Source organism: Porites lutea, chromosome 7 (genome assembly GCF_958299795.1).
Source record: "Porites lutea chromosome 7, jaPorLute2.1, whole genome shotgun sequence".
In the NCBI taxonomy this organism is placed as follows: Eukaryota; Metazoa; Cnidaria; class Anthozoa; order Scleractinia; family Poritidae; genus Porites; species Porites lutea.
The window spans coordinates 30,193,554-30,221,534 of NC_133207.1; the positions used below are offsets into that span (position 1 = coordinate 30,193,554).

Genomic DNA, 27,981 nt, shown 5'->3' on the forward strand with positions numbered 1-27,981 from the left:
TAGAAGACTTAGAAACTTAAGCAATTTTAAGGCATTCTTTGCGGCAATGTTGATAGATTTTCTCCTAAGTAAACTGTTCCTTGTCAGAAGCTGAAAAACTATGGGAGGGTCTAATCTTTGTTGTGAAGCAGTGATTTGGTCAGTAAATAAAAAGTTGATATAGTTTGGAATGTATTTAATGGCAAACATAAAAAATTAATTAATAATTTATTATTAATTAATAGATAAAACGTCTTTAAATGCAACCAGATCCCTCAAGTCAAGTAGCTCTGTGTACTTTGCAATAATTAAATTTTCCTAACCTAATGCTGTATGTGAGTATTGATGAGTTAGTAGGGTTCTATTGTATATTTCTTGTTCTTTCATATAGATTACAGAAAGGAAAAGCTGTGAGGAGAGCTGCTAGGTAACAGGACACTTAAGTGTGAAGAATAGGTAACAAAAGAAAATGGAGGATAATAAGTCAAGGGAGTGGCTGGAGAAGTATTACTCACCTAGCCGGTGGAACAAGCGCATGGGAGCAGATAAAGTGGTTCAGCATCATGTTAAAGTTTGCAGTGAATGCAGTGTAGAAACAAAACAAAGTTTGAACGTTGAACTGAGCGTGCTGTATGGGGAAGGCAAAGCCAAGATGGATGTATTTTATCCCCCACTAAATGACCATGACAATGCTCCAGTCATTGTTTTTATTCATGGTGGTTACTGGCAGCAAGGTAGTAAAGATATGTACAGTTTTGTTGGTAATTCCTGGACAAAAGCTGGATGTATTGCAGTGGTTTTGGGTTATAATCTTGCACCAGAGGCCAGTGTGGAACAGATCATCGCTGAAATCCAAGCTGCACTAGAGTACATTGTTGGCAAGTTTCCTAAATCAAAACTGTTTTTATGTGGACATTCTGCTGGTGCACACTTATCTGCTATGATGGCACTTGCAAATTGGAACAAGGATGGGTTAGTTTCACAAGCTGTTCATGGCATGTTTTTGCTCTCTGGGATTTTTGACTTGGTTCCCTTGGTTAAAACTAGCGATAATGATGCATTAAAATTGGATGCAGACTCCGCTGCAAAAATTAGCCCCCAGACAATTCTTCAGGAAGCATCTCCCACAATCCGCTGTCCTACACTGGTTGTAGTTGAAGAGCATGGATCTCCAGAGTTCATTCGACAGTCAAAAGAATTTGATGAGATCTTGAAGTCACATGGTGTACAAAGTTCCTTTTTACAGCTTTCTGGAGTCGATCATTTTAATTTAATTGAAAACATGGCTGATCCTGAAGATCAACTTTGCAAAGAAATTTTAAAAGTTGTCCTTAAACAATCTTAACATCTTTTGACAATGTGGTTTTTCAAGTTTTATTGATCTAGAAATGCTCTTTATATACTGAAAAAAACTATGGTGGAATCAATCACACACAAAAATTAACCTACAATATTGCTAAAAATATAAGTACTATATCAACTCCCTTTAGTCTGTCCCCAGTTCAAGACAAAGTCAGAGCAGACTTGAGAGAGTTGAGAATGACCTCCCTTTTTTCATACTTTTTATTATAGATGTGATGGAAATTAAGAGACAATACTCCAAGATTGTTAGGCAGTAGTGAAAATTTGAAACATGAAGGAGAAAGTTACTTTTTCCACTAAATTTGATGTATTAGAATTACAGACGAAAGACTTCCAGAGCTTTTCTCTTATTAATTGACCCACCCTGCGTGGCAGATATTTGAGAGGAATGGAAAAGGGAAGTTAAGGTGAGAATGTGATGGGCATGTATGTGCCATTACTCATGTCCCTTGCTTAACCCCCCCCCCCCCCCCCCACCCCCGCCTTCCTTTCTCTTTAAACTCCTGTCTTGCAGGTTATCATCAGTGATGCACATATTATTTCTCCTTATTAAATCATTATCAGTGCTCAAGTTCATGAAATAAAAGAAGCTAAAAGGGTGTCATTAAAAAAATCTACTGCCTCACCTCCCCGAGGCAGGCACCCTCAATACTAGGCTTGGTCATTAAACTGTGCAATTCACTAATTATTATAATTATTACAATTCATTTTTGTGCAAATATAAGGACTTTTTTGGAATAGATTTTAGTATTGATTTGTTTCAATATCCACTTAAGGGAGGTTATTTTATCTTCCATAGACCCTGTCCTGAGAGGGGTGTCTACATTGGCTTAGCGTTCAATAGGTTTAAAACTAACTTTTGTGAAATTTGCATATACCAAGGGCTAGACTGGGCATTTACCTCTCTCTCCCATCATTTTCCGTCGCTGGAAATCATACTAGCAAAGGGAAATGTTAGGAGAACAGTGCGAGGAATGTGAGTGTTCTTGATGTTTGTGTTTTCGTAATGATCAAGCCCACAGAGTGGGGTAACTCCATATTTGTTTGCCTCTCTATGGGTATACCTACGGACGTCATTTTCCTGTTGCATTTTCAAGGGGTGGGGGGGGGGGGGGGGTACTCAATAAAGTTTAATATGGGGAAGCTCCTTCCCGAGGTCCGAACCCTTAACCTTTTATATACCCTTTCTGAGGGAAAAGGTACCCCTTTCGTATACCTTCTATTGACAAATGGTAACCCTTTCACATAGCCAGTTAAGAACTTTCCATCCCTTTTAGCTTCTTTCAGTATTTATTTATTGTTTCATTTTTATATTCCCATTTTCCTCTTTTCTGACTGTTTTGTTTTTAATCGCATTGCCTTGGGCTAGTGTACCATCTTCATATCTTTTATGGAGATACTCCGTTTAAAAGGGGTTCCTTTTTCCAGGCTAGAGGTATATAAGGGGAGGGGGGGCTCATCATTTATAGAAAGGGGGGCTATGGAGATTTTTTCTTGTGGGGCGGGGCATCATGAGTTTTTCCCGTCAGTTGTTAAAGGGAGCTGTCACAAATATCTATTTCTGTAAATGTAACTGAAGGTTTAAAGGGGAGCCAGCCTCGTTCCCAGGGTTCTCTCCTACCGGCCCTACGGTGCGAGAGAGGGCGGGTAGGAGAACCACCGCGGTCAAACTTCTAAATCGTTATTTTTGTTTTTTATTGCTGGGATTTCATTTACCAGTTAGAGAAAAACGGGCAAAGATGTATAAATCAGTTAGTCAACATAACTATCTTTCCATTTTTCTCAAAATTTTGAGTTTTTTTCGCTGAAAACGCTTCGCGCTAAAAGAGAATCATGTTTGAAAATGGCGCCGATAAAAACGTCAGCATCGGTTTTCAATCACTTAGAACTTTTTTAGTAAAGTTTTAAAAAGTTTAGTAAACTAACAGGATGTTGGTAATACCCTAAACTTCGATAGTGATAGTAGCAACCTTAACTTTGAAGTATTTCGCTTAACTTTTGCAAATTTCATTCGTTTGACCGCTGTGAAGGTAGGAGAGAACCGTGGGAACGAGGTTGAGGGGGAGCCATCACAAAAGTTTCAATAAAAACCGTCACTGTGTCTATTCAATACCACAAAATAGAATTTCATTTCAACAAAAATTTGGTTGAGAGAACAGAAAGGCCTAGGAAATCTCTGGATCAATATATTCGTATTCCCCGACGGTCCTGGGACGAGTAGTGCTTGAGCGAACATGAATGTGAGGGTAGGTAATGAGGGGAACTTCTCACCATGAGGACGAACAAACATGAGAAAACTGCGGCTGAGTTACGCTGCCGGAATTTAAGGAAAAATTTTACCGTTGTTAGGTTACGGAGGGATACACCCTTCAGAGATCATTATTTCAAACAACAAAAGGAAGATCTCCTCGTCATTACTGAGAAAAAAGCAAGCCTAGCCAGATATTGAAGGAAAGAGTTTATAATTTGATAAAAATGTGAAGATGGTGTCAAAATCCCCGAAGCCATTTTAATATCATTAATTTTCAGTGTCCTTAAAACTTGTTGAAGGATACCTTTAATAGAAATGGACGTGCTTATCTAAAGCCTGCGATCAAAGGTAACACACCTTCCTTGCAGTTGACGTTTTCTAACGAAGGGGCCGGGAGACAAAATCTTATGTATTTGAAATATTAAACCAAATAAGTACGTTCAGTGGTTAATTAAGTTGCACAAGCTGTAATGGTAAATGTCCATGCATGGGTAATAATGCTGATCGTACCAAAAGGCGAGGCCGCTTCTACTTACCAACAACTTCGGATTCCCCTTTTTGTGGTATGTAGTTACTCTGTATTAATAATGACCCATTCATGTAGGCTGGTCGTTCGACGGATATGCTAATGTCGTACGTTTATGCATGTTTTCCCTTCTAGTTTATTGCACCCAAGAAAAGAAAAAAAAAAGGTGCGATTACATGGTATGCAGCTAATTGCAACTATCATGCTATTCATATAGTATGAATTAGTTATAAACTAGGTATACCTATCGATAGAGTGCCAACGAGCAAATCATGCGTATTTTGCTTAGGAATAAAATTCCTTTTTTTCCCATTCGACCGTTTCTTGGTCCCTCCCTGTTGCAAGGATTATTTTCTTGAAAAGTTCTCAGATTCAGTCTGGTGGCTTTACAAACCTGCTATGTAAAAGTGTGAAGTGCCTTCAAAGAATGAAGTCAGCTTTCCAGAGGAAGCGATCGGGAATATTATTAAGTCCATCTACAAATCTACTGTCGGTTCGGTTTCACATTGTGATAAATATTTGCACAGTTTAATCATTTAAACCTCCTTTCAAATTTCCCGAGGCTTTTTCAGTTACCGGATTGAAACTTAGAATGATTCGCTGGGCCATCTGAAATGTTTCCAAGGACATGCGAGGTACGGCACGTTGGTATTTAATTTTAGTTCATTATTTTTATAAATCCTGAACTCGGCCAGGTTTCGAAAAAACTGGCGTTGTTTTCTTTTCCTTTGTTGTTCGCTTAGGCTTGTAATTCGTTTTTGTTCTCATTGTTTTTGTTCGCTGGTTAGATTTTTTCCCCAACACCAGATTTTCCAACAGAAGCGACTGCATTCTTCGTGTCAAGCTTTCCTTTTCTCCTCGTGTAATCTGATCCTTTTTAGTGGTGAGAATATTGCTTGCTGAACATAGAACACTTTTGCTGTTTTACAAACTTCTCTTCGTTAAAACTTAACGTTATGGCCCCTAAAAGTAATAGAATATATCAAGTGCTCATGTCTCTTGACTGCGGTGGCCGGGTTTGACGAAAAAATTTAGGTAAATAAACACAGGAAGTCATGACGGCGGGAAGTGTGTGAAATTTTGTTTGTTATTCAACTTGAGCCCGTGCGCCGGGTACTACCTTTTGATTGGTTCACAACTGACCACTTGGTCTCAGGGGAATCTACATTACATTGGGTTACACTTTTTTCAGCTCGATCGAGAATTTTTCTGCCTATTGCCCAGTCTTACGCGGCTCTATTCTGCTGCCGCCTCGCCATCCGAGCGTCTTCGCTCGGATGGCTCGTTGGCAAAAATTGGAAAATACTGTGCAACGCAAAAGTTCGATTATTTTTACAAAGTTTATCAAAATGTGTGTTGAAAGGGCACGAAAAAAACAGACGTTTCGAGGGTTTAAGTTCCCCCTCTTCCTCAGTGGGTTAAAGCAACTGAAAAAAGCACAAACGAGGTACACTCTTTTTTTATAAGAACCTTTTTTGTGGGAACCTTCGGCCTGAAATTTGCCAAAATATTAAGAACATGCTAAGAACATACCCGAGGCTCAGAGAAAAACAATTTATTTTTTACTGCTTTTACTTTCCTAATTCCAGAAAATCTGACTTACATAATAATGTCCTACATGGAATCATAGTGCACGTAAATTTTTTTTCTTTCAACACATTCCTATTGTACATGGTCAATAATATATTCACATTGTACTTCTACAATTCATTAATATATGACAACTATAATCATTGTCTTATCTTGTCTATATATGTAGCTTAAAAGTTATCAGATTACCGTTTTGGCATTTAAGAACATATCTGTAAGAACTCATTTCCAGGCTGAAACCACCCAGAAAATAAGAACTGTCCAGGCTCAACTCGGAAGTGGACGTTCTTATAAAAAAAAAAGAGAGTAACGTTTAAATATAAATCAAAGCAAAGACTAACGTTACATGCGTGCGCTGACTTTGAGAAGTTCAAATGAAGTTGAAGTCTGTATTCAGTTCGGCTGGTTGAAGTGTCGGGGGTCTGAGTATAATTCTGGCGTCAAAACTGCCACCATGCAGTACTGACATATTATGGATCTAGTGCATGAGAGATGGATACTTTTGCTTGAGCACTATATCTTGACAAGAGCTCGATCACATGCGCTTACAGTTACAGGTTATTTTCTCTTTTATTGCAGGAAGGTCCCCCTGAACAGAGGCCGATAGAAATCAAAGCATGGATCGCGTGGACAAATAGTAAATAATGCAACTTGTGTCGACAAGGAATAGGGATGGTGGAGCTAATTCTTTTAGACCCTGTTTACATGGAGTGGGGGACCCCAGTCTAGTGGGGTTGGTTTCTTTTGTTTTCACGCTCTGGGGGACACAAAACAAAAGAAACTTACCCCACTAGACCGGGGTCCCCCACTCCATGTAAACAGGGTCGACCTTATTCAGGATGCCCGCCTTCTTTACATGCGCCTAGGGACTAATGGAATAAAAGCGATGTCACGTGGCTTCTTAGGGGGCAAACAAGTGATAAATTTTTCCAATACAAGAAATCGCGGTCGAATTTGTTTATTCTTGACAACAGAAAATGAACAACTTTTTATATTAAAGACGAGAATGGCAAATTATGGGTGTCAATGATCATTTTTACTTTTTGGATGCAGTAGTGACAGTAGATGTCCTCACGGCAAGCAATAATGACGTTAATTTTGTCGAAACTCAAACCGTACTTTTTCCATGGCCATTAAATCGTCGTTTCATTTTGAGAGAATAAACAAAGTCGACCGCGATTTCTTTATCTTTTGATTGCCCCCTGAAATACCACGGGTATCGTGAATAAGGTCTATCAGATCCAGTGACATGAGAAATTTGCTTTGTTTGTTTTTTAGTTTGATATGTTTACTTCATGTTGATGTATTTTGGTTTGTTAATAAACCATTTCATTGGATCCCGAGGCTAAGCCTTGATTGTTTTCACGTTGTTCTGAATTTTTGGGCAACTTTGAGCCTTGTTTTTCTCTTATAAAAAATTTACCGCTAAAAGGTGTGCTCTGACTGTGTGACAACTTGCTCCTAAATTATTAACACATATGACGGCATTTTCTTCGAACACCTTTGAACTTTTACCTTTATTTAAACCTGGTAGCTAAGTGATGCTGGAATATCCGAGGAGGAATGAAGACAATTTTTGCTTAGCTTTTTTTTATTTTTAGGACGTCCCTGCCATCTGAGAACGTGGCACAGGCTACAAGGGCACCGAAAGCGCGAACTCTAGCTGACAAACATTTTTAACCTCTGTCACTTCTGGTGCCGTTTCCTCCATTGTCAAAGATCTGACCATTTTTACTGTCCAAACGCCTAGTCAAAACTAGTCTGGATCAACATCTGTATTCCTTAATTCTTTCAAACTTTTTTAAATAGTCATGGTTAAAGGCTTGACAAGGTTTATAGTAACAGCAGTCAGGCAGACTGGTTACATTCCTCTTTGTGTGGACTAAAAAGTGGTATTTTCAATCAGCCTGCCGGGATTTATGGGCAGAAATGCATACTGTATCTGAATCTGACAACCAAATTATATACTGTAAATCCTCTATTATGCTCCCCTCTCAAATACCCCCCCCCCCTTTCTCAGTGGGAGAAAGTTAATAAGCCCCCCTCCCCTCCCTCTTATTATTCTTCACTAATTGTGACTTATTGTACTTAAGCTTTTCCACTTTGTATCATACTTCTTTATGGAGAACCGATGCCATCGTCTTTGCTAAATTAACTACTAGTTTTATTGTGTCAATAACAAACTATTCATTAAAGTACACAGTTCTTATTACATCAGCTCACTTTACAACTTCCAGCTTCCAAAGCAAAAACATGGCTAAAACGTTTGGAGAAACTATTGAAATATGGAGCTCCAACTGCATGAACTATTTTAAATACATTTTTTTGGAAAAAATAAATGTGTCAAAGTGAGGCTGGAAAACTTGCTCACCGAAGTTTTTTTTCTTGGCTTTGATTGGCTAGCATGGACTAACATGGAGTAGCTAGGATGTCAATCAACATTTGATGCTCGATTTCATTGGCTGTTTAACTGTCTGACTTGGCCCGTCCAATTACAAGCAGCTTCTAATTGGACAGTTCTAGTGCTACATCAGGTAAGCTACGGACCATTAGAAAACTTATGGGGGGGGGGTGGGCAAAGTACAAAAAAAATATTCACGCAAGGGAAAATTAAATGAAAAACAATTCTTGCACATCAATCAATCCTAAAAAATATTCATGCTATGGCCTAAAAAAACTTCATACAAGGAATTTGACAACGAAAAAAAAATTGCTGCGGCTCAAAAATTTCCCTCCCCCCCATAAAATTTCTAATGGTCTATCCCTAAGGGCTGCTGTCAATCAGATTCAATAATTTTGTTATTGATGCAAAGTAATAACAATAAATAATTGATTAAACAAAAAAAATAGAATTGTATTGTATAATGCTTTATTTTAGATGAATGCCCATTTTAAATGTATTATACAAAGGGAGGAAATTAGTTTTGTGCTATGAACATTCATAGTTATACATTTCACTTAAAAAAGGGTACAATTGAGGTAGTATATACATGAGCTTTCATTATATGAATTTTTTTCAGACATTCTATTTTAGCTAGAAACTTACATTTCGTTAAAAATATCCCCTTACTTTCGTTTGATTAATTGCAACCCAAACAATATAAATAATTATAGCAATTCAAGAATATTTACGGTTGCAGTAAAAATTTTGGAGGCAACGAAAAATCGGCTCATCCTCGATGTAAAAACCTGTGACGTAAAACAATGAATACAAAGAAGCCTCTGAGAAGTCAACACAATAGAGCCAAGGAAAATAATAGCTAGAAAACAAAGAAAAACTTGACAGGTTTTTACACCGAGGGAAACCCCCAAATTCGCGATATCACCGCGATACGCAATACGTGTAGGTTTGTAGAAATCCTGCGAAATATGCCGTACCTAAAAAGATACATATAATGATATATAAATATAAGCCGTTTCGTGAGAGTTGTATTATAACTCGTCTCGATTAGTAGAAACTGAAGTTCTCTTTGAATATATCAAAGTATTTTGCATCCCGATCAATAATTAGCACGGGATCAAAAGATAACACTTTCAAATACAATTAATTTGTGTTTACGTTTTAAGGTCATATTTGCTTACCACCAAAACCACCGCTAAGACAGAAATCAACTTTGTGGAATTATTGTCATTATTAACTTATAATTCGACCACGTTTGAACGTAAATATTTGATGTTCCGTCGCTTAATAATATAAGGTAAGAGCGCTACAAAGCCTGTTTAAACAATTCAGGGGCACGTTTTGAATTCAATTTTCCTCTGTCGTGTTCACAATGCATCAAAAGTTATCTGTTTCAAGAGTCTGATTCGCTCACATCGCTTTCATCGATCTTCATCATATTTTTAATCCTCGCCCGAAGCTTGATCATCTGTCTTGCTAAATTCTTGTCTTGTAATTGCATCTCTTGCAGTTCCCTTCGAAGCCATATAATAGCGTTCTGCAAATCAACTTGTCGTTCTGCCATAGTTGTCCCTTCTCGTTGTATAACAGGAACCTTGCTACCTTTAGTCTTCGCAGCACCCACCAAGTCTTCGCCATAAAACTGCCTTGTTTCTGGCTCGTCATGAAAATTAACCCTCCGTTGTTGTTCTAACTTAAAGTCATCCGTCTCATTAATCCCTGTCATTGTAAACTCGAAATCTTCGCGATATCAGAGTCAGATCGTTAGCTCACAGATCTTTAGTGCTCCGAAGTTGAAGAAAATCGTGATTCATGTACTTTGGAATCCACTATTGTATTCCCCAAAGCCCCACTATTTCCTGAGAGAAGTCACGAACTTTTGTGCGGACTTCCCGTGACCTTTACATGTTTTGATTTCCAGCGTTATATAACCGTTTATAAAATAACTACGATAGTACGCGCATTCTGATTGGTTAAAAACCTATGGTTTGTTGTGCTGGTAAACTCATAGAAACCGTAAAGTTATTTTATAAAAGAAATAGACCACACTTTCCATGGGTTTACCGGCGTGATAACCCACTTGGGATGTTTGGAGAACACTCGAAAAGCTTGTGAATTACTCGCCTTCGGCTCGTGATATACAAGTTTTTCTTGTGTTCTCCCAACATTCCGCGTGACTAAACCCATGGAAAGTGTGATCTATTGCTTAACTAACAATGGCAGTTGTATTCTTCCACCAATCATATGCAGGCAACAATTATAAAAGGTTCACGTTTTCGTTGTTGCATATTATTGAGCTATATTTTAGTGCACGACTTCTTTGTTTGACTTGTCTAGCTCTACTGAAAATTTAAATAAAGAAAAGCGGTTGTAAACAATTGGAAAGAGTTGCTGGAAAGATCGATGATAAAAATTTATGTTTGTCAGTCTGTTTGGACAGCGGAATTACGGAGAGTATGCGCTAAAGTATTCATAACAGCAATATGGTGGACACAACTGATTACCTCGTAACTTAACTCGTGAATTTCTTTATTAATTATAGAGAGCTAACTGCTTAGGACAAGTCCACAATGAAGTAAAATATTTCTTTGTAGTCATTTGAAATCGTAGTAAAGTTACTTAGAACTTAGATCTATATTTGTTCTGTTCTAGGCTAAACATCGATGGTCTTCTGGTATACTTTCCATACGACTATATTTATCCAGAGCAGTACTCTTATATGATGGAGTTGAAGAGAACTCTTGATGCCAAGGTGAAGACCGATTTCTGCAAGATCCTTTGGCCTCACTGATATGTGTAACGTTCTATCCTTTTGCAACACCTACAATTTAAGATCACATGAAAGCTCGCCTAATTAATTTATCAAAAAAGGTGTATCAGCGAATTAATCTGCTTATGCAAGCTTAAAAGCTAACAATTTAATACTTGTAGTACAAGAAATCGCATCGAGATATGCTGATGAGTGGCTTTCCTTCGCAATAAACAGCTGGTGTGTTATGCTTACATAGTTAAAATTGCCGAAAACCCAAACTGTTATTGTTGTATAATTGAAAAAGAATGGATTCCCTTTTTCATGTGGCTCACGTCGGTTATTGGACAGCTGCTGATGGCATGGTGAAATACTGTAAAATTCCGAAAATAAGCCCCAGGGCTTATATTTTTCAAAGGCCCTTTTTGAGGGGCTTATTTTTCGAGGGGCCTATATTCAGAGGGGCTTATGTATGGAGGGAAATTTGTGTTTCAAAATCGGTTGGGCTAGCTTGTAGTGGGAAGGAAATTTACTATTTTTGCTTTGTTTTTCTTTGTATTCAAGGGCAAATTCCAAGTACAAGCCCCCGGGGGGCTTATATTCGGAGGGGCGATTTAACGGAGGGTTTTTTGCATTACGATTTTGGGGGGCTTATATTTGGAGGGGCTTATACATGAAGGGGCTTATTTTCGGAATTTTACGGTAGGTGTTTGTGACAGGAAAAAGGGGCCTTTTCCCTAAAATCTTAACAGCATAGACCTTGTCACAATTTTGGAAGCCATCTTGATGAGTTGGCAACTGTGTAAGAAATTAGTGTTTTTATGAGCATCTAATTTCAAATAATTTCCATAAAACGACTGTTCTGATAAAAATATTAATTGTAAACTAAAGCCACATAGCAAAGGATTCTACTAACAAATTTTGGGGGCTGTAACTGTGCTTAGATTTCTCCAGACACTTGCTTTAGATTTTCCATATACTTTGTCTACAATTTTTGCCAGGAAAATTTAGTCGGCAGAAAGAAACATTACAGACAAATGTATAGAAAATTTTAAAAAGTGGTTCTAGCACATTTAGCCGCATGTAACTCCGTCAGTTTTTTTGCAATAGATTCATTAGGAGTGAAGATTAATATTTCATAATAATTTTTTGTCAGAACAGCCGTTTTATGGAAATTATTCGACATTAGATTCTCTTAAAAAATCCTGTTATTTTCATGGAGTTGCCTACTCGTCAGGATGGTTTCCAAAACTGTGACAAGGTCTATTGTGGGAAGAGGTCCCATGGGTGGTGATAGGCCTCTGGTAACTGGCTTTTATTGAAATCCCTGATCCACTAGGTCTAATGATCCTGTAAAATTTGATGAATGAGCTAAAATGGGTGCTTTCTTTAAAGTCGGCTCTCTTCTGGCCAACAAGTCACCCCTGTTGGAAATGGGATTGTTGTCATACTCTTGTTACCCATAAGCAAAGGCCCTTTTATCTTCTTAGATAGATGGGTTAAAGTCATTAACTTAAGTAGCAGTCCTTCAGCCTCAAGAATAACTTTTGTCAGGCCCCGGTTTTTCAAACGTTGAATAGCGCTATCCACCGGATAAATCACTATCCAGCGGATAGGGTAATTGATTTCCGTAATACTTATCCGTTGGATAGTGATTTATCCGGTGGATAGCGCTATCCAACGTTTGAACAACCGAGGCCAGGACTACAATTACCATGACATTTGAGTTTTCTCGGTTTAAAAACATGTGATAATTTTACATATTGTAAGTTTACTAGGCATAGTTTTAATGCTTCTGAAACTTTCTCTAACACCTCTTGATTGCATGTGATTTTCATTTTCAGGGTCACTGTCTTCTGGAGATGCCTTCTGGAACTGGCAAAACCATATCACTCCTGTCCTTGATTGTTGCCTACATTTTGGTAATTATATATGATACAACTTGTTTAGCTGGCTCCCGGCTGAGGGGGGAGTGGTTACTTTGGAGTTAAAGTTACAGGGTTAATCAGAAGATTTTTGGGGTTTGAAATTTCCCATTGCAGGATTTTCTTGGGTAGGAAAATTTAGCAAGTATTTTTGTGGTACCTTGATGTACAGTGTAAGTAAGTATTTTGGGGGTTATTCAAAACCTTCTAGGTTTGGTATAGTACATGTAGTATGCTTGGTATGCCCTCATTATTACAACTGACTATGCAAAAATGATGAAGTGATTTCCATATAATTTAATGACATTCAAATCTGACCATGCTTGCCTCCAGGCCAAACCTCTGGACCTGTCCAAACTCATCTACTGCTCTCGCACCGTTCCAGAATTAGAAAAGGTAAACAAACAAGTTTCATTTTTTGGTAACATTTTTATCAATTAATAATTATCATTTATTCCATTTAATTTATAGTGTATTAAGTAATAATGAACTGTGTCAGTGATATTACTTGGTAGAAGACAAAAGAGTATTTTTGAACATGGGTAATGAGCTAAAAGTAGAAAGTAAAACTGTCAAAACCAATTCGCAACCTGAGGCAAACAGGGATGATTTTATTTACCTAAGAGACTTTATTGTTTACTTTATAACAGTTATTAATTTCTCTGTAGGTTTTAGAAGAGTTAAAAGTGCTTTTGGAGTATTATGAGAAAGAAACAGGACAGAGACCAAAGATTTTAGGCTTAGGACTTAGCTCACGAAAAAATCTGTGCATCCACCCCGAGGTTTGCTTTGACTTTGCTTAACTTTAAAGGGTAGATTGGCCCTTTGATCTTTCTAGAATGATCAGAGGACCTCTTCTTGTTGGGTAGCTGCATGTAACTGTCAGTTTTCAACCTTCAAAAATCGCACATAAGATTGATGCCCTCTTAGGGGTGGGGGATGTCCCTAGTCTGAAATTTAAAGCCATTTGTTTTGCACTTTAAGAAGAAGGCCATGTACTAGTCAGTATTGTGCTATTTTATTTGCCCTTATTTTTGTTGCAGGTACGATTTCATCTTATCTTGAAATATCTATTTTGTTGTTTGTCACCAATATTTTCATCTGCCTTTGTTATGTTGCTGTTCAGGCCCATGTTGTTTGTCAAAATATCGCCCTAAAAATGCCTCAAGACTGGGTTACTGCCAACTGTTGCCTCAATACATTTCCTAAAGAAGTAGAGCAGGTTGATTGAGGTTGTTGAAATATTGGGCACTTTCATTGTTTGTGATTATTTTATAGTTCTTGTGACCCCTCTGTTTTATAAAGCAATGTTAATTCAAGGAATGATGATCACTCTTAGGGCTTAAAGTATTAAATGGTCATGTCTAAAGCATTGACACCTAAAATTAGCGAATAATTATATCCCAATATGCCAATAGTTACCATAAAAATATATTGGCCAATTTTGGTGAAAGATATTGACTGCTTGATTTACCAAACTTCTCTACTAACAGTATTCCTATTTCTTAGGTTATCGCTGAAAGAGAAGGCAAGAAAGTAGATGGGAAGTGTTTGAGTTTAACAGCATCTTACATACGTTTAAGGCACAAAGAAGACAAGTCTGTTCCTGTTTGTTCATTTTATGAGGTACAAGTTTAAACTCTCTCCCTAATGCTGCACCATAAAGGATTATTGCCATGATAGAGATGTGACTGTTAGTCCAAGTTTAACTGTATAGTAATACAGTGGAACTCTGTTAATCAGTCACCAATGGGCCAAAAAAATTTGGCTGTAATAACAAGGTGACCATATTAACGAACCTTTTTTTTACAAGAAAATGTATGGTCATTTTGCCGGGCGGCCAAAAAAGTGGTCGTAATAATGAGGTGACTGTAAGGCAGGGTTCCATTTTATTAATAAAGCAAGAAATTATTACTGTAGCTGTGAGTTCATTATTGTGGAGTAAAGTTAAGTGCTCTAGCCAAAGTGCAAAATAAAAGGATGAGCCCCTGGGAGTAAAATAACGTTGCTCTTACTAAGCCAGTTCCATAGGTTTTTGAATTCCTTTCTTCTAATTATATGGCAATAAAAAGGCAGGGGGTAAAAAAATTTGAATTCCAGCTGGTCCTATAGGTGAGCAGCTCACACATTTTGCTTGCCTAGGGCACTTCTTAGTTAATGATTTAGTTGGAGGATGACTTGACTGCACCCCTGTCCATTCGGCAAGTGATCTTTGAAAGTTATTTGCCCAGCAAGAAAATCTGCAGTACTCGTCCTGGACTACTCGACGGGACTTTTTTTAAGCCCCGCAAGGGAACAATTTAATTTTTGGAAAATTTTGTATTTGGCCATTTACTTTGCTTCTTTGTTTGGACGATCATCACAGGTATAGAAATCTATTTATTGCAACCTTATCAGTTGCAAGAAGGAAGACTGAAAAAAAAAAAACTGCAAAAGTTGGGTCTAACTGTAATGATCTCCTTTCATTTAATTCTTCACCCCACAGTTCCTATATTTCATATATATTACTCATTGTTTCATTTGTTTAGTTTTGTTGTTGTTTCTGTATTACAGTCCTTTGATGCCCATGGGAAGGAAGAAAAACTTTCTCCTGGAGTCTATAATTTGGTAAGGATAAAGCTCTGACACCAGTTGTTCAGTACCTGGATGACGCTATTCACTGGAGAAATTTCTACCATGTGGATAATGTTAATATTATTACTTATCTACTGGATAGAAATTGATCCGCTGGATAGCGCTATCCAATGTTTGAACTTCTGTGGCCTGATGTTCCCTGTGATATTAATACTTTCAATGTGTAGAAAATGGTTGTGATTGTTAATAAAGAGAATTATCTGTATCATTTTTCATTATATAGTCTTTTAGCATTTTGACTGTTAACTACTAGCAGCTAAATGTACATAATAATTATTAAAAAAAAAAAGATTGCAATGAATGAAAGGAGAATCGTTGTGTATTCTGGAAGTACCTTGAAAGTCCTTTTACATGAAGATGTACAAGTTTTCATTATGATTGTCTATTCTTTTTTGTTTAAAGGATGACTTAAAAACAGTTGGCAGTAAGAAAGGGTGGTGTCCATATTTTCTTGCTAGACATACTGTAAGTATATACTCCTGGGCTTCTTTAATAGTACTGGTTATTGTTTAGTTTGCCATGATTATTGTTTGACGATATATGGGAATTTGTGACTTGGGACACAGGAAAATGTCCATTGTCTGTATTAAGCAGGTTAACTTCACATAAGATATGAGCTTTTGGTTGGGACAAATGAAACTGTCTGTGATGTACAGGTGTTGATATTAAATGGGTGTCTGCAGCTAGAGCAGGGTTCCAATGTATATGAAACATGCACAGATAATAATATTGCAGGTGCACATATAACCTACACCAAATGAAGGGATACTGAAAGAATTAAAAAAAAATAGATATGATGGCACCACTCACAGCATTAATTAATTAAATAAGCCTTCCAGAATTATTTTATTTTTATTGGCCTTAACCTTGCTTTTTTTTCTAATGCATCATTTCAGATCTACCATGCTAATGTTGTTGTATACAGCTACCATTATCTCCTGGATCCTAAAATAGCTGACCTGGTTTCTAAAGAATTGGAAAAGACATCTGTTGTTGTATTTGATGAGGCTCACAATATAGGTACAAACTGTTTCACATTTGGTACCTCTGTAGCCTGGATTCCCAACAGAGGTTTTATGGTGTAAAAAAAGTTGGAAAAATTTTCAACAGTATAATAAAGGTAGATAGTTATAGTCCATCAAGTTGAAGGTTTGTTAAATAACATTCAGACATGTTTATGACTGATTTGAACTCTGAGTTGTCCCGCTGCTTGGGCCAGAGTCACAAATTTTCTCCAGCCCGAGAAGCTGCGAAGGAGACTATCATGCAAAAAAGGCCAGTTCTGAACTAAATAATAAGACCTTTTACTTATAAAGAAGGTGCATATCTGTAGTAAACACAAAAATTGTCCCAAATTGTTGCAAAACCTGTTGCACATCACAACAAAATCGATTTTTTAAATCAGCACCATTCTAGGTCGACTTTCATCTTGGTGTTTGCTTGTAGGTGGAAGATCAACCTAATAGATCGTAGCCACTGAGAATTGGCCATTATGCCTGAGTTACAGATCATGTCGACTAAACGTAGCATGTAAACCCTGGCATTAGAAATTTCTCTGAAATTTAGACAAGTCATGTGAGTTAGTCTTTCCTTAGTTCCGTATCCATTCTTGAATACATTTTTGTTGTCGTGTCCTCACTGTAATTGCTTGCATGTTGTTTGCCCGTTGTGATTTGCAGATAATGTTTGCATCGAATCCATGAGTGTGACAATATCACGAAGAACTCTGGACAGAAGTCATGCTAATGTTGAGTCACTGGCAAGAACTATTAAGAAGTAAGGGTGAAAATATTGTGGCAATGTGATAAGAGAGCAACAGACGTAACAACTCCTGATTTTGCCCTAGAACTTGCGTCTTGCTGTAGATTGGTTGTTAGTACAGCAACTTTAAGATGACCTTTGCTTTAGGGCCAAGACCAGTCAAGTCCCTTGTCACAGGACTAAGTATCTTTGATTTTGGAAAGGTTTCCCCATCATAGAGAGCTAGTGAAAACAAATGAATTTGAACAACGTGGACCAACCTAAGGTTTCTTCTTTAGGAAGACCGGGGGTATTTATATCCTGTATTACCCAGTAATCTCGTGAGACAGCCAGGTGTACAAATGATTATTTTTTAGCACTCTACAGAACCTTCTTCAAACAATCCCCTCCTTGCGAGCACCCTGTTAATGTAATCAACTATACCATGCAGGAAGTTTTTTTTCCACCCACTTCCCATCTTCTATTTTCCACGTCTTGGAAAGCGAATTTGCACTCCTCTCATCGTTCATGGGCGGGTGTACCATGGTGTAGCGTAGTTTTAACGAAAAATGATGGAAAAAACGCTGGTGATGGAGTCTCTTTAACGAGTAATCAATCAAATCTGAGAATGAGTGACTTAATATTAATTCGTACATATGTGTGTGTTTTTTCTGTAAGTATCAAAGAGAGAGATGCTAACAGATTGAGAGAAGAGTACAACAAACTTGTTCAAGGATTGCGGGATGCGAGTGCTGCAAGAGAAACAGACACAGTGTTATCCAATCCTGTATTACCTGATGAGATCTTAGAAGAAACCGTACCTGGAAATATCAGACAAGCCGGACATTTTGTGAATTTTATGAGAAGATTTATTGAATACTTGAAGACACGTCTAAGAGTGCAGCATGTTGTACAGGAAACTCCACCGTCCTTTCTACAGCATATCCTTCAACAAGTGTGCATTGAGAGGAAACCTCTAAGGTACTGTACATCAGGCTTGGTTGTAAAATTATATTTTTGGCAACTATTTATTAAGCTAATTTTTTCATTTAAACTACACCAAGGCTCTATAATTATCTAAACTAAAATTAAATAGATATGATCGTAGCTTAGAAACCTTTTACCCAGATAAGAAAGCCTTCACCATCTCATTCCATAAAATCAATGTATCATATATTTGTCTTTTTGTTAACGCTTTGAACATTGATTTTTGCCATAAATTTTCTCGTATTAAAAGAAAACCGTGCGTGCTTTTGAAAAGCCTTTTCTACATTTGGATTATTCTTCAAAGTTACTGAACTGCCTCAAAAAGGAATGAGGAAACCATTCAATAAGCTAACCAACTAGCCTTCTTCTTCTTGTATTTTCTTTTTCAGATTCTGTGCAGAACGTTTAAGCTCTTTGTTGCACACTTTAGAACTCCCAGACGTTCAGGACTATGGACCTCTTACATTGATTGCTAACTTTGCTACACTTGTCAGCACTTATAACAAAGGTACAGCAGTGCTTTAAATTACATATTTGAAATGGAATATAACAATATGCGTCAAGCAACCTGATAGGAAAACTCACTCATTCAACTTCTTCATCCTGGCTGGGACATAGGAAAACTCAACGTGACCGAAAACTGGCCCTGACTCTTCGAAACATCTGAATTTTAAATTGTTTTAAGGCGGTAATTTTCTTTTAACCAAATCAATAGATTTAAGTAGTTTGTTCTAATACTTTCTCGTTGGGAAGCAAGGGTGGTGCATTGGTGAGAGCACTCGCCTCCCACCACTGTGGACCGGGTTCAAATCTCAGCATCGACGCCATATGTGGGTTAAGTGTGTTGTTGGTTCTCTCCCTTGCTCCGAGAGGTTTTCTCTGGGTACTCCGGTTTTCTCCTCTCCTCAAAAACCAACATTTCCAAATTCCAATTCGACCTGGAGTCAGATAGACGAAGAATCACCATGTGGATGTGCTACCTCTAAATCTTTTTTTAAGGGCCTATTATATTTTATTTGGTCTGGCTTCCACAACTTTTATTTACAGGTTGATCAATGTTCTGTGGTTGTTTAACTGACCTTGCAACTTCTCATTTCTTATCGTTATTTTATTGAAACAGGATTCACCCTCATCATCGAACCTTTTGACGACAGAACACCAACCATACCTAACCCAATACTTCACTTCAGGTGAGCCTTTGCACTCGAAACAATACTTATCAACGGCGTTTTTATCACTATTCCTTTAGAAGGTTTTGAGGAACATTTGCCAATACACTACATGTATTGACCAAACAAAATTTATCGTTTCCGATTGGCCAAGGGGAACGTCATTACAGTCAACTCTTTCTGAGACGGACACCTTCGGGACCTGCAGTATGTGTCCGTCTTAGAGAGATGTCCGTCTTACAGAGAGTCAAATAAAGGGAGTAAAGAAAGGCAGGGACCAACTCTGAGTGTCCGTCTTATAGAGGTGTCCGTTAAGAGAGAGTAGACTGTACTAGTGCTAACTGTACTCGTTAGTAGGAGTCATCAGTGATTTCCGAACTTGACCGAAGTTTTTCGAAGACGTCCAAGCGGGATGTTCGATCTTGACCTCACGAAACTCCAGTGACGATTTCCGTGGTGACGAGTTGACCCTCTCAAAGAAATGCACAGAGGCAGTAACACTGGTGATTTCACAAGTGCAAAGAGATTGGGCTGGCAAATCAGTGTTTAACATGCCTTACCTTAAGTACATTTTTATAGGGCGTAACTGCTTTTTTTTCTTTGAAACATACTCTATTCCAGAAAAAAACAGTCCTAGAAATAGGATAAATATTTCCTAGTGTCTAATAGCTCCATTGTTTCTTTCATTTTAGCTGTATGGATGCATCTATTGCTGTTAAACCTGTTTTTGACAGGTTCCAGTCGGTTGTTATTACATCAGGGGTAGGTTTGTTAGTCACTAACATCCTGCTATCAAACTTAGAAATTTTTAAAGTCAATCATGAATCTGGATGTTGATGCCTAATTACAGCTGTGAAGTCTGATTGAACTCAGGTTAGAAACTGAGATGAGTAAACATGCTAAGAGAAAACCAACAGTACTTAAAACCAGTAGAAACGTTGCAGCAAATCTGCTAGCGTTTGTTCCCGCAGTGGCTTGACATAACCCCTTTAAAAACGAACGTTGCTAACATGAAAAAAATGGGAGTGACTCCTCTTGTTCTGCTTTATACAGAAACCTTTTCCAGGGAACTGGAAAATAGACGACTAAAACTTCTGTGACGCCACAAATAATGCTTTGTGGGTACAAACGCTAGTAGGCAAGCTGCTTAGCCAGTGGTTGCCTTTGTACAGCCCTCAGCTAATTGTCAGAGGGAGAGTTAGGTCTTGCATCCTTAGTGTTATACAAATGTTAATGAAACCTTCATTGACGTCACCATCATCATTATCATTGCATCATCATTGTCATCCTCGTTATGACCGTCGTCATTATCATTAACGTCGTCATGTTCCAATTTTCTGGCCGTGATAATAAAATTTTTTTCATGCAAGCTGTAGTTCAATTCTTGTTGCAGTAAACATACCTTTTGACTGCCTTATTTACGTCGCTTTTTGTCCTTGCAGACCCTGTCGCCTATAGATATGTACCCTAAGATTCTGGATTTTAGACCAGTTACTATGGCAACATTTACAATGACACTAGCAAGGATATGTCTTTGTCCAATGGTAAGTCAATTCAGTAAGTCCTTTAATAGCAGTTGGACATGGAGCTTCGTGCTTACGGTTAAGACCCATTTGCCGTTTGCTGTCGGTAATCATCCTCTCTTTTTCTCAACTTTAGCGTATACCCCAAATGGACTCGAGACTGACAGCTCTTTGCCTTCCAAACGAAGATCACTCACATTTACAGTGCTCACAGTGGGCTTTCAATAAATTGAAATTCCGTTGAACACACCTCCAACAATTCTCCAAAGTGGAACATGACTGAAAAAGCGATACATTGGTGCATATTATCCCTAATGTGTCCGACAAGGGTAGCAAAGATCAGTTTTTACTCACGCTTTTCGTGAACGTGAAAACCAATCTCTTCTCGTGGAAAACGGCAAACGGCGAACTTAAAAAATGACGAGAAAAATTATTCACGTGGTCATCTTTGCCGTTTGCTGTCACGTGGTGCTTGATCTCTCTAGCCCCCGGCCTATCGGATTTTATCGGGCAATGAAAACCTGATCGCCCTTGTCAGATAAACAAGTAAATGGCCAGAATATTTAATGTTGCATACAACTTGACCATTTTTGTTTGTTTGAGCAGATTGTTGGTAGAGGAAATGACCAAGTGGCCATTACAACGAAGTTTGAAACCAGAGATGATATGTGTGAGTAACGAATTCTTCAATGTTCTTTTGCCACGAAATGATGAATTGATTTGACACAATTTACTGACCTTGCCTTCGTAATAACCCACGCATTTACCATTTTCTCAATTGTTTTCTAGCTGTAATCCGTAACTATGGCAACCTGTTGGCGGAGATGTCTGCAGTGGTGCCTGATGGGATAGTCTGTTTCTTCACTAGTTACCAGTACATGGTGAGACTGTAAAGCGTGGTAGTGATATTTATAAGTTGCCTGCTCAATTTAGGGAACTTCAGCAACCACGGTGGCAACAGCAACGGAAACGTTAAAAATATACAATTTTTATACGAACTCAAATCCAGCCACAATTTTGCGGCCGTCGCTGTGATGTTACCTCGCAGTTTACCGCCAATTTGTTTGAGGGATTCAACAGTAATCGGATACAAAGTATTCACTTTAGTTTTCGGATTCAAAATTCACGCATGGATGTGTAAAGGACGAAACGAATCTGGTACCAAAGTATTCTGGATTCGTCACCACGATTCTAGTAAAAATCTCGTCTGGTGTAAACCCTCTATTTGGAGGGAAATGAAGGACTTCTTTGGCATAGTAACAGCTGAAGTACCACAGACAACCCACGCAAGCTCACCGAGTGAACCTGATGAGGGACGTGTACCAACACCGTTTCATTTATATAGCGTGCATGTTTCTGCCGTTCTTAATCTTCAGTTTGCTGTTCTCTTTTTCAGGAAGCTGTCGTGTCTATTTGGCATGATCAGGTAACTACTCAAAAGTCTTCACTGAAACAACCTTCAAAAAGATCTGCCTCAAGCTACCAACAAGCTCTTTTTTTTTCTGTTCCTGTATTTTTTCTTTTTTAAAGAAAACTGAGCAATTTCATTGTAATTTGTAATCACCTATAGTCGGTAATAATGTAATTTAGGTTTTGAACGTTGAATATTTTTGTACTTGGTTGAATTTCACCGGTGCATAAATAAAGATTACCTTACCTTACCTTACGATCAACAACAGCCATGCTCAAAGTTGTTTAGTGCACGGCCTTCTATGGCCTTAGCGTTGACTGTACTTAATGTTCCTTTATGCCATTTTCAGGGTATTATCAGCAACATTCAAAGAAACAAACTGCTGTTTATTGAAACTCAGGATGCAGCGGAAACCAGCTTAGCTCTTCATAATTACCAAAAGGTACACTGTCACAAAAAAGCAATGTTTGTCATTTACTTTATCAGGTAATGTTGTGGTTGTTTGCTGCATAGACAAAATAGTTAACCAATTCCATTTTCATCTTGTTTATCTAGGCTTGTGAAAATGGAAGAGGAGCCATTTTGTTGTCTGTAGCTAGAGGAAAGGTCTCGGAAGGAATTGATTTTGGTAATTTTAATTTAATAATCAGTCTAACTTATGAAATTTACATATTTTTGAATGTGATTAAACGAAACTTGTTGTATAAACACATTCAAACAAAATAACAGGCCACTGTTAGAAGATAATTTAAGACAAAAGTACCCCAGTTTTGGTTGCTTTAGCCAACTTTCAAACTAGCGAAGAAAAGCAGTGTCTGTTTGACGTCACTTCCGAATTCCGATAGATTGCACAAGGCTCTATCCCTTCGAGGGATATGATATTTTTGGCGGGAAGAGGAATGCACTTTTTTTTATTAAGGGCTTTTTCTTAGCCGAGGGTTAACTGTACTGTTCAGATAATGTTGATTTAAAGTTCTCAATAAAAATTTTCCACAGATCATCATTATGGAAGAGCAGTTATCATGTTTGGAATTCCATACGTCTACACGCAAAGTAGGATTTTAAAGGTAAACCAGAATTTCTTCGAGTCATCTACGCTGCAGTTTGTAAAATATTGGTTGTTTGTGAAAGTTCAAAACCTTGAAGTAGTAAGATCCCATGATGATCGAGTAGTCCGCGGATACAGCCGTCTGTCCTCGCTGCTCGTCGCTAGGGAAGTTTCTCTCCCGCGAAACGTGTCGAGGAGGGACGGCTGTGTTCGCTGCTTAGGGTTCACAGTCTCTACCAAAATCAGTTACATTATATTATTTTCTACAGGCGCGGCTTGAATATCTAAGAGACCAGTTTAACATCAGAGAAAACGACTTTCTCACTTTTGATGCCATGAGGCATGCGGCTCAGGTAAATTTCTTAAATTTTACTTTATAACCCTCCAGTTTGAAATTTCTGGAGATCTCATAAACGATGTCACGTTGAAGGCGGTTTGCCGGCGAATGGCATTTCTTTCAATCTAACAGACTAATTTAAAGTTGTAAACTAAGCAAGCGAGCCTTTGAGTGGAAACTGGGGGTTGCTTTGTTTTGCTAGAAATGTTAGTGTCATTTATATGCATAAGAGCATGATTCAAATTGGAGAAAAAGTGAGGTTTCTCAGATCAACTCTAGGTCACCTCCAGCCTTGCGCGCGGTTTCTATTCGAGGCTAGGATATTAGGACTACAACTGCACATTGGTTGGTTTTGACAAATTGTGAATCTGTTTTAAGGGTACACTCTGGCTTTCTTCCTTTAACGCACACTTAGGAACGTACGTGGCATCCTCGGAGACCCAGGGGCAGATAGTTGGGGAGAGGGAAAGTGTAAACGGGCGGAAAAAATATATATGGAACGAAGAAAAGTAAAGAACGGCGAGAAGAGCCCCTGGGGACAATGTCTTACCAGACCAGTTCCAAACGGTCGCCGCCGTTCTGGCTTCTGATTGGTGCCAGAAAAACACACGTTTTCTGGCACCAATCAGAAGCCAGAACGGCGGCGACCGTTTGGAACTGGTCTGGTAAGACATTGTCCCCAGGGGCTCTTCTCGCCGTTCTTTACTTTTCTTCGTTCCATATATATTTTTCCGCCCGTTTAGACTTTCCCTCGTCCCCACTATCTGCCCCTGGGTCTCCGAGGATGCGTAGGTGGTTGAGTTAAATTTTTGTATAAATTTCTATTTCATAATTAATTTTTTGTAGTGTGTTGGTCGAGCCATACGGGGAAAAACTGATTATGGAATCATGGTGTTCGCTGACAAGGTAATAATTTGTTTTCTAGGGCCGAATTGTTCGCGTGAAACATAATCTGCGTAACCCGCAGTGGGATCGTTAGCGCGAACAAAGTTTTGGTAGAGGAGCTGCTAGGCCGTGCGAAGAATGGGGAGGAGACGTTTTGAAATCCGTGCATTCGGCGCTTGCTTGACTGAGCAAAAACAATTCGGCCAGCTACGCAGGTGGAACGAGACATGTGAGTGATTGTTGCTACGAAAACTCATCTGATCTGTTTACGGTTGACCCGCGTGGACTGACTAAAATTATGGAGGAACCATGTCTGTGCAGTACCCAGGGAGGGTATTCCAAATTTCAAGTGACGGGGTTGATTGAATGGAGGCAAAAATAAACACCCCCAAAAAATCCCTAAACCAAAAATTACCCCTCCCCCCCTCCCCCACAAAAAAAAATCCCGTGCCGAATTTCCGAGCCTTAAAAGTTTACAGAAAACAAAACAAGTTTGATTGTACTTTATTCGCGGAACTGCGTGATCGGGATACGCGGGCACTACCACGAATCTTCACATTGTTTTGAATACCCAAAGAATCCCTTCTTAAATCAAGCCACCCAAAACAATACCTTCCAAATTTCCCTACCCAAAAAAATCCCGGAATCGAAAATTTCAAACGCCAAAAAATCCTTCGATCATCTTCGTCACTTGAAATCCGGAGTACCCCCTGAGGTGCAGTGATGGGGTAGAAGTTTAACCCAATAAATTTCCTTTTGTGGCCTTCAACTTTTCGTGTGTCGTCTTGTACGAAAATGAATGTTCCATTCAGAATATGAGTGAATGAGGGAATGCGCGGAAGAAGGCAGAAGCACGTTCCGGCTCGTCCACAACTATTTTGAGATTCTGACTGTTTATTATTTCTTTTACAGAGATTTTTTAAAGTTGACAAAAGAGGAAAGCTACCAAAATGGATCCAGGTAAAGGGCTGATGAAAATTATTAATAAAAGTTTGTTTTTAGTTGCTTTTCTGCCCAAGCATTAACCTGGGTAGTTAGTTACACATAGAGCGTCGTTGCAAACGTAGCTATGAATAGAACCCTTTGGTGTGACCATTTGAATGAAACTACTTTGTCAGTGCTTTAACAAAATTTTTATAGTTTAGTACAAACAAACTTTAGTTCATTATATTTTGAGCACTTTTGAAATCTGACGAGTTTTATTGTTCTGGCTCGCAGGAATACCTCAAAGAAGGCGTGTGTAATCTTTCTATTGATGAAGCTGTCCAGGTAGGGACCTATCGTAACTAGCTATTATTTTCTCTGTCATTATTGCTTTATAAGTGTCAAAACATTCATCTGAAGTTGATACCAAGCTTTCTTTTGTGGGCACCAATCCTGTAGTTAGAAGAATTCCGACTGAATGGAACTTCTATAATAACATTTCTGTGGCTTTTTCTTTTCTTATCTATACGTTTCTCTTTCGCAGATCAGTAAGAGATTCCTGAGGCAAATGGCTCAACCTTTTGATAAGGTAAAACTGAGTTGTTCAATGTGAAATCTTGATGCCTTTTGTACGTGCAACGACAAATTTGGAGCCGGAGTTTGAGAAAACTCTTACACGCCTGTAGGGCGTGTGAGCTTTGCGCGCTTTACGCGAAATTTTTTCCGCCTTTTGTGCCGCACGATCAGTCCTTAAGTCTTACTAATTATAATATACTATTCGCTTGCGGCAAGATATACGTGTGGCCACGGCACGTGGTGGTAGTTCCCTTTGCTTCATCAGTACAACAAATCGTTTAGTTGGTTGTTGACAATAGACCACACTTAATCTCGTAGTCTCCTATTACACTTGGCCAAACCATCCAGGACAGAAATGGTATGATTCTGAGATAAAAGAACGGACTGTTTTGCAGTCATAGCCTTTTAGCACTGAGTTCTTTTACCTATGGGTTCATGCTAATAGTTTATCAGTATCTTTTAAACTGAATTGTGATTTTAGAGGGCCCTAGGAAGTGAAGGGATAACTGTCTTAACATTTTTTTTTTCAGGAGGATCAGCTGGGCTTGTCACTTCTTACCGTTGAGCAAGTTGAGTCGGAAGAGTTTCAAAAAAGAATTTTGCAGTCAGCAGTTGCTTGATCAGTATCCCAAAGATCAGTATGAATTGTGGATTCTTGTGAAAGTTTAGGCTGATCACAGTCATATTGCTTGGAGAACGTTTAGCTATCTGTGTACCCAGTACAATTCCGTCAATTTATACAAAGAGAAGAAATAGAGAAAAACAGCGTCTTAAATGAGGACAGTAAAAGAGGCAGAACAAGCTGGAAACATCTTGTTAAACTTAAAACTTCTTTTTCCTAGTTAAGTCACAGGCGATGAAATTTTGTTGTATTCTTTTCAGCAATAATTCTCATTTACTGTGTTTGAAATTTCGCACCTTTGGTGTGTTTTGTAAACTCCAGTTGAATTAATGTAGACATTAGTTTCAGGACGAAGACACACTCTTTCGCACTTTGGGATTCAGCGGTGACTTGCCCCCAGAAAACAGTATCAGGAGCCTCATGGCTCCTGCTAGTATAACGTAGAACGGAAGGAGAAGAGCTCAGTAGGCGAAGGTAGAGGGTGGGAGGCAACGAGAAGCTAGTTTGTCATGTGCTCTGGTATAGCGCAGCGAGACAGAGGCGTAAATTGTCCTTAAAGCGGCAAAAAACAAGAGCGTATCTTGCATCGGGAGCGGTATAGTGGGTAAAAAAAGTGGCCCAACGTGTGATTTGCACAGGCGTGCCGCAGGAACGAATCCCAGCAGCTGGCTATGTTTGCCGGTATAGCGCGCGAAAAGAGGTACGTGACGTATGGATTAGTTTCTCGTGGAGTAGTTTATTAGACTTTTTTAGTTGCGTTAACTACAAGTCAACGACCTGACACCAGTTTGATGTTAAGCTGCTAAGCAATTTGAGTTGTATCACATAAACTGACTTGATTAATGTCTCGTGTTAGTCATAGCTAAATCGTTGTAGATTTATTTCACGGAGTCTTTCACGGAGTCATAAGTTGCACATAGGTGCAACTTATGAGGTAGAAGCTAAATGAAAAACGGTTTTTTCGGAAGTATACTGGAGTTAAGAATTATACTTGTATAACAGATAAAATGTTTGAAATATCTCGAAGCAATCTCAATTCATTTAATTCAGCTTGGCTTAAAGTACATATAAGACATGAGCCAAATAGTGGACTAACTGGTTTACGTGTATACTCTCTTCTATCCTTCTTTCTTTCATTCTCAATTCAACCCCAATTCCCCCAAAATTCAACTGTAATCCCCCCTTTATGGTTTTAATCGCATCAGTTCTATTCTAAATCAGACAATTTTTGGTCTATATCGCCGCATCATTTCTGTTTCGAATACAAAATGAGATGCAGCTCCTAGATCAATACAATATGGCTGCAATCAAGTGGTAATTGAACTTCGCCACCCTGTACCGA

At 38.5% G+C, this 27,981-nt stretch overlaps 2 protein-coding genes across 2 annotated transcripts; both read left to right on the forward strand.

Annotated features, from left to right (window-relative positions):
* The first annotated feature begins 387 nt into the window (after window positions 1-387).
* On the forward strand, window positions 388-1,356 carry LOC140943096 (kynurenine formamidase-like). Its single transcript, XM_073392154.1, has one exon. It carries the CDS (start codon window positions 449-451, stop codon window positions 1,322-1,324), a length of 876 nt encoding a protein of 291 aa, XP_073248255.1. The 5' UTR covers window positions 388-448; the 3' UTR covers window positions 1,325-1,356.
* A 9,193-nt stretch (window positions 1,357-10,549) lies between these two features.
* LOC140943064 (general transcription and DNA repair factor IIH helicase subunit XPD-like) lies at window positions 10,550-27,588 on the forward strand. Its single transcript, XM_073392115.1, has 27 exons — window positions 10,550-10,684; window positions 10,762-10,861; window positions 12,703-12,780; window positions 13,117-13,179; window positions 13,452-13,565; window positions 14,293-14,409; window positions 15,337-15,390; window positions 15,820-15,882; window positions 16,314-16,437; window positions 17,097-17,193; window positions 17,836-18,138; window positions 18,534-18,652; window positions 19,265-19,334; window positions 20,006-20,075; window positions 20,756-20,857; window positions 21,443-21,506; window positions 21,626-21,717; window positions 22,233-22,262; window positions 22,597-22,689; window positions 22,803-22,875; window positions 23,244-23,314; window positions 23,565-23,648; window positions 24,479-24,538; window positions 25,430-25,477; window positions 25,736-25,786; window positions 25,986-26,030; window positions 26,548-27,588. The coding sequence occupies exons 1-27, from the start codon at window positions 10,680-10,682 to the stop codon at window positions 26,635-26,637; spliced, it is 2,280 nt and encodes a 759-aa protein (XP_073248216.1). The 5' UTR covers window positions 10,550-10,679; the 3' UTR covers window positions 26,638-27,588.
* The last annotated feature ends 393 nt before the right edge of the window (window positions 27,589-27,981 follow it).

Coding starts and splice junctions, on each gene's coding strand:
- LOC140943064 (XM_073392115.1), top strand. Junction 15,391..15,819: donor CTCCTGGAGTCTATAATTTG/GTAAGGATAAAG, acceptor TTTTGTTTAAAG/GATGACTTAAAAACAGTTGG. Junction 17,194..17,835: donor CTGGCAAGAACTATTAAGAA/GTAAGGGTGAAA, acceptor TTTTTCTGTAAG/TATCAAAGAGAGAGATGCTA.
- LOC140943096 (XM_073392154.1), top strand. CDS start 449: ATGGAGGATAATAAGTCAAGGGAGTGGCTGGAGAAGTATTACTCACCT.